Genomic DNA, 6,141 nt, shown 5'->3' on the forward strand with positions numbered 1-6,141 from the left:
GATCATTTATTTCATATTACAAAGTTATTACAGCACATTTTTTAGGTCCTTCATTGAAGAGGTTGAAACAGTAACATAACTCATAAACCTGCAGCAAGTCAGTGCATATACAGTAAATATAATGACTTTGATTTTGAATGAATTAAAATAAACAGAATATATTAATATATTTTATTGATAAACAATAACCGACTGTCAATAAATATAAAACAACTATGCTATTTGTAAAACATTCAATAGCTGCAATCAGCTGGTTGTATGAGGTATACATGAGGTTTAGAATAGATAGATAGATCTGCATAAACACCAAACATCACGTAACCCCAAAAATATAACCCCCATGATTGAGGGGGAATTTGGCATTTTGCTAAAATCTGAGTGGTGACAACACTTGTATTCACATAGCAGACATCTTTTGCAATGTCTCCTGGTTTAATGACACCAGCAACTTCAGGTTGTCTTTGCATTCCTGGGCTAGACTGTGGTTGAAGCTCCCTGGACTCACAGACAAGAAGTGGCCCTTGAGAGAGGACAGAAAGTCTCCCTCAGAAAGCTCAGGGCTCTCAGGTGGTTGGGCAGAATGTGGTTGGGTACATAGTTCATCCACAAAACTGCCCCACTGGTCTTTCTCTGACTGGACTGTTGCATGCTCTACAAGCCCCTGTTCAGTTTTCACTAGCTCACTGGCCAGCGTCAGTGCACAGCTTGCAGTCAGAGATGGTGGGTATTTGTTGAAAGCATAGTCCGCTAGACTCAACTCGCACACCTTTCGTGCAAGGTTGCTGCACCGCCTTGGTCTTTTTGTGTCTGGAATCATTCTTGCAAACCTGTTGCCACCTGTGTTCTCAGACACATGGTGGGCAGCCTCGATGGAGTTAGTGTAATAGTCCAGGAAGAAGGCCAGGGTGGGTGCAGCGAGGCGGAAGTTGAGCCGGAGGAGGATGAGACACTCCAGGTTGCAGAGCTGCTCCTTAGTGAAGGCATCACAGCAGAACGACAAGAGGTGGCTGATCCGCGGAGAGCACACCTCCACCTGGGTGGACAGAAAAAAAGGGAGTGAGTTATATTGCTTGAGTGAGTTATATTCAGTTCCTCAAGCATTTACCACGCTCAAAAAGACGCACCTGTTTACTGGCTAGAAGCAGTGCAGTGACACCCAGTAGCTGGAAGCAGTCAGCAGCCACCGGCGTGGACGCCAGAAACCTGTCCATGATGTTCACTGCCAGGCAGCAGCACTCAAAGGACAGACAGAAATGTTTGTGTACAGGGATGAGCCAGCTGACGAGCGTACACCGGGCCTCTGCAGTCAACTGCAAGTAAAACACAAAATCCAGTTGTATAAGCAGCAGATTAAAACAATACCTAGTATTTAATAGAAGAAAAAAAGGAGGATTTCACTGAAGTGACTAGATGGCATGTGTTTTTGTCCTCTTTAAGTGCATAAAACACTGCATTTGAAACATTGGGTCTAACACCAAAAGGCAATGTTAATAACTCAGAAGTATGACCTATAATGTTAGATGACAAAATCATATTTTTGGATTATATGCTGTTCTCTTACAAAATGGAAAAGTAGGCAAAATCTTTGGTAAACAGTTATGGCAGATAAATTACTTGTGGTTGGCGTGCCAAGCTTTTGCAGGGATGAAACTGCGCCTCCTTCTCCCTCTGGATCTTGTATCCCATATCGCCGTACTGGAGGTACCAGGTGGACAGCTGTCCTGCGGGAGGCTCGTCTGAACGGAGCGGGGACACATCTATCCGAGCCGGGGATGAAATCGGGGAGGAACCCAAGTCTTCCTCGAAACCGGAGTCACTCAACTTGGACATGAGTGTCTGCTTTCTGTGCCGGACAGTCTGCCGCTGGTGGACCGGTGTGAGCTCGTCTGTCGGAGGAGACGCGCCGCTCGTCCGTCTCCGTTTGTAAACAGTCTCGGAGCAACATCCACCGTTCACAAAGGACACCATCTCCGGTACCCTGCGCGCACACCGGCCACCAGTCCACTGGCTGTGTGTTACTGAGGCCGGGTCTACACGGCGGCGGTCTCCGGGCTGCGGGCGAGGGGAGTTCCGTCTGGTGACGTCAGTTTTCCCGGGGTCTTCCCCGCTCCTGCAGCGCACCTTTCTCCCGTCGCCCCGGCAACCGAGGCTTAACAATCACTTGTTCCATGTAGAGTTAATTATCCTCAACCTTGAACCATATGTTACCTTTAGCTGTCCTATTTCATGAGACAAATTAAATCTATCCTTACAAAGAGAATTTAAAAATGTATGTTTTTAGCCTAATGTTATTGATGCATCATAAGTAAATGGCTGTTTTAACTTAAAAAATGTTGTTTATTTTCACTTTAGATGTCTTACGTTAAATATGAAACAACTGAAAACCACATGGGCCTACATGTGAATGTCTTTATATTTGAAATGGTGTACCCTCTGTGATGAATTAAAATGTATTAGAACGCAGGTTATATATGGAACTATAGGAAAAATCTGTTTTTTATTGTTATTATTATGCAAAACTAAGGAACATCTCAAAAATAGCAACACACTGAAAATAAAAAAAAGTGGAGACTGGAGGTTGAAGTGCTTATCCAGATTGCTCCAACGTTAACTTCAACCGACTTGTTAACTACATGCAGTCCATTTATAATATAAAACTGTGTCACAATGTTAAAAAGGATTGTGTTTGTTATTAAAAAAGTGCTGTTGTTCATCGCGGTGGGCGGGACTTTAACGCTGACGACTACAAAACACACACACAGCCTGTCCGTCCCCTTTCAAACTCCAGTGCGAGACAGCGATCAATGCCTAGTCAGACCTGAACAGGCTTCAAGTATGCCCTCTGCACACACGGTAACTACTTGACTTTAATATTGTTTACGGATAATTACCGCGGACGTTTTTTTTTTATTATTATTAATGCCTGTCTTTACATAGTTAACACAGCGTAACAAAAAGCTGTAACACACAACAGCAACGCTAGCTGTTGCTAGCTGGGGAGCTAGCTGTTATGTGTCCTAGCTGGGGAGCTAACTTAAATAGCAGCAGCAGCTAACAGTAACGTTACGGTTAATGTGGCAAGTTAGCTGGCGTTGTGTTTGGTGACTAACACCGGTTTGTTACCGGCGTGGCGGCTGCACGCTTAGCGAAGTTGTGCGCCGTTAACTCGAGAAAGAGGGAGAAGTATCGTTAAAGGCAAACCGGGCTGCTGAAGCTAGTACGCTAACGTATGCTAACACCGTGCCATAACAAGCTCCTGGAGTTGGTTAGCTGACGTGAGGTTAGCCAGGTAACTGGAGCCGCTGCAGACCCTGTGTTACTTTTGTTCGCGCACAGTCGCATAAGTTAACCTACGGGCGGTGTTAACGTTGGTGATAGGTGTGCTAACACGAGAAGCCTCAACGTTAGCGTTAGTTTTTCCACAGGGGTCAGGTTTTCATCGTGGAGCTGTCAACGTTCACAGCCAATAAAATCTGTTAAAGGTTAACAGGAGTTGGTAGAAGTCATATGATGTAAGACTAAAATTACATAATGTACCATTAGCTACCTGTTTTACTGTTGTCTGGTACTTAAACAGGAATTGAATTTAAAATGTCTTTTGTTTGGTTTTTTTTTAGCTGCAAAGTTCTGCAACATTAAAGCTCTGAATTACATGATAAGTTGTGAAAGCGGTGAGCAGTTGCAGCCAATGAAAGTTTCTGCACAGCCAACTAAAATGGCATGATGCTGTTACAAACACAGGACGTCTGCCAAAGTCAGAAGTTTGGCAGGAGATCCTGCTGGCATACAGTTTGTGTTTAGGATGTTTTGATTACATAAGGAGTATTTCCATATTAACTGAACATGTCCTCCTGCAGTTTTAGCATAAGTGAACCATGGAAAACTCGGGCAGGCCTTACCGGGCTAGACAAGGCGGCTGGGAGAGGGGAGCAACATCAGACAAGCCAGAAAGCTGGAGGATCCAGGACCAGGGTCGAGGACAGAACTTCAGATCTGAGGGAGGTCAGCAGGGCAAGAACCAGGGGGGGCCCTACAGAGCCAGTCCCAAAAAGGGAGGACTGGGGCCCATGAGCTACTCCCCCGGGGGATTTAGAGGTGGCCACAGCCCCTCGCAGAAGGATGACCTGCGGTGGTTCCCAGGTCCTGAGAACTGTGGTGGGAGTCGGGATGATAACTGGAGAGAGCGCTCCCAGCAGCACTGGAGGAGGAGTTCCCAGGGAGAAGGTCCAAAGGAGGACAGGGAGCAGGGGAGGAGAGAGCCCACTGATGGCAGCGCTTATGCATCAGGTGAGTCTGGTGAGTAAGGCAGCGGTCTCAATTAGCATTCCACTCTGACTCTGATCGTAATGACGTAATGTATGTTAAAATCAATTAACAGGATCTCCACAGAAACATAGTTAACCTATCTGTCTAACTCGTGCATTTCTGCTTTCCGAAGGGAGAAGACGGAGAAACAGGAACAAGAAGAAAACCTTTGCTGAAGAGAACAGCGGCCTTGAAGAATCAACACTCTCAGCCAAAGACCTCCAGAGCCTACGGCAGGCAGAGAGGCGGCTTAACAGAGAGGAGATCTACTCTCTGAAGAAGGTACATTTGATTTGTCAATCATTTTCCAAGTAAAAAAAATGAGCTGTCTCCAGATTCTCTAGTGTGATAATTTGCTGCTTACATTACAGTACATTTTTTGTCATTGCATTGTTGGTCGGACAAAAAAAGACATTTTTATGATCACAGATGTTGTGTTGGGCATTTGTCACTGTTTTTGTGATGTTTCATAGACCAAATGATGAATCGACTAAACAGCCGTCTGATGTCTGTACTTTCCTCCTTTTTGTAAATTGGTTCAGAGGTCCCACAGCAACCCTGCTGCACTTTACACCTGCACTCTGTGTGATCTTCTCCTGGAATCTCTGTCTGACGCTTACAGGCATATCAGAGACAAACGACACAAGAAGAAGGCCAGGGTGAGAAATGGTCTTATTATGCAAATAACCATTTACACAATTACACTTTATACTTCTGTATTTTTTTTAAAGTGAAATAAGTCTTTATGCATTAAAAAAAAATTGTCTTGAATCCCTATTTGCTTGTGTGTTTGTGTTCGAAGGAGAGGCAAGAGCAGGTGATGCTGACTGAGATTCTGCCTCCTGGTCCAGAGCAGATCAGCGCACTGAGTGCTGCACTAGAGGCTGTTGTCCGGGAACATGGGATGAATGACGAGGATGTTGAGAGGAGACAATGTGTTGTCTCCATCATGCAAGACCTACTTCTGTCCGTCCTTCCTGGTAAGTCACTCGAGGGCGAAATAATAGTTTGGTGACAGAGACATGACCTCAATTCATCCAGCTTATTGTTTTGTAGTGGACAGGCTGTTGTCTCTTATGCTTTATGTCTGTGAGTTATGTTTTATTGTGAACATCATTATTCCCTCTCTTTCTCTCATCTGTAGAGATCAGGCTCAGGCTCTACGGCTCATCTTGCACTAAGTTTGGATTTAAGGATTCTGATGTCAACATTGACATTCAGTATCCACCTCACGTGAGTAGGCCAGTGTGAGTTCGATGGCGTGAATGTTTTTTGTGGGGTTTTTTTGTTTTGTTTTTTTCTCAAAAGATATGCAAGTTATAATGTTACAACGTGTAAGTTAGAAGACGTTGGTAACAGCATAACATATTGGAGGTTAAGGATAATTTACATTGGTGTTAGATATTCAGAATGATTTCTGTTTAATATTTTGCATTCATTCTAAGATTTAAAGGTCATTGTTTTGTGGATGTTGTTTGTTGGACACACTACATTCATATGTATGTCCTTTTTTATATTGTATTTATGTTGTATGAAGGCTCTGAAATGGAATGTATTCACAGATGCATCAGCCAGATGTCTTGTTGTTGGTCAAGGAGAGCCTCTCTGTGAGCCGTGAGTCACCTCTTATTTAGTCAACTGCAAGGTTATTTTCCTTGTTAAATTCCACCACAGTCATGTGCTAGACTGTCACTGAAGTTTTAAATTTAACATGTCTTTTTGTGTCCTCAGCTCTCTTCGTTGATCTGGAAGCTGATTTCCATGCTAGGGTGCCTGTGGTCATCTGCAAAGAGAAACATAGGTGGGTATCTCTGACATTTACTGGGTTATTTTATT

At 44.1% G+C, this 6,141-nt stretch overlaps 2 protein-coding genes across 3 annotated transcripts in view; one reads left to right on the top strand and one right to left on the bottom strand.

Annotated features, from left to right (window-relative positions):
* Positions 1 to 397: 397 nt before the first annotated feature.
* Positions 398 to 2,125, bottom strand: LOC118326094 (cyclin-O). Its single transcript, XM_035659001.1, has 3 exons — positions 1,615 to 2,125; positions 1,125 to 1,310; positions 398 to 1,033 (listed from the first exon to the last, which is right to left on the bottom strand). Exons 1-3 carry the CDS (start codon positions 1,966 to 1,968, stop codon positions 398 to 400), a joined length of 1,176 nt encoding a protein of 391 aa, XP_035514894.1. The 5' UTR covers positions 1,969 to 2,125.
* Positions 2,126 to 2,728: 603 nt separating this feature from the next.
* Positions 2,729 to 6,141, top strand: part of tut7 (terminal uridylyl transferase 7) — a 13,134-nt gene continuing 9,721 nt past the window's right edge. Inside the window, exons 1-8 of one of the 2 annotated variants that reach the window (XM_035657937.1) lie at positions 2,729 to 2,853; positions 3,858 to 4,296; positions 4,439 to 4,587; positions 4,848 to 4,964; positions 5,108 to 5,285; positions 5,450 to 5,538; positions 5,868 to 5,919; positions 6,037 to 6,106. In XM_035657937.1, the coding sequence (XP_035513830.1) occupies positions 3,876 to 4,296; positions 4,439 to 4,587; positions 4,848 to 4,964; positions 5,108 to 5,285; positions 5,450 to 5,538; positions 5,868 to 5,919; positions 6,037 to 6,106 (1,076 nt within the window). In that variant the 5' untranslated portion in view covers positions 2,729 to 2,853; positions 3,858 to 3,875. The remainder of the gene's footprint in view (positions 2,854 to 3,857; positions 4,297 to 4,438; positions 4,588 to 4,847; positions 4,965 to 5,107; positions 5,286 to 5,449; positions 5,539 to 5,867; positions 5,920 to 6,036; positions 6,107 to 6,141) is intronic. The other variant, XM_035657938.1, reaches the window with a different exon arrangement.

The sequence above is a fragment of the Morone saxatilis genome, unplaced genomic scaffold (assembly GCF_004916995.1).
Source record: "Morone saxatilis isolate NCDOM2014 unplaced genomic scaffold, NCSU_SB_2.0 Contig16, whole genome shotgun sequence".
Taxonomy (NCBI): domain Eukaryota; kingdom Metazoa; phylum Chordata; class Actinopteri; family Moronidae; genus Morone; species Morone saxatilis.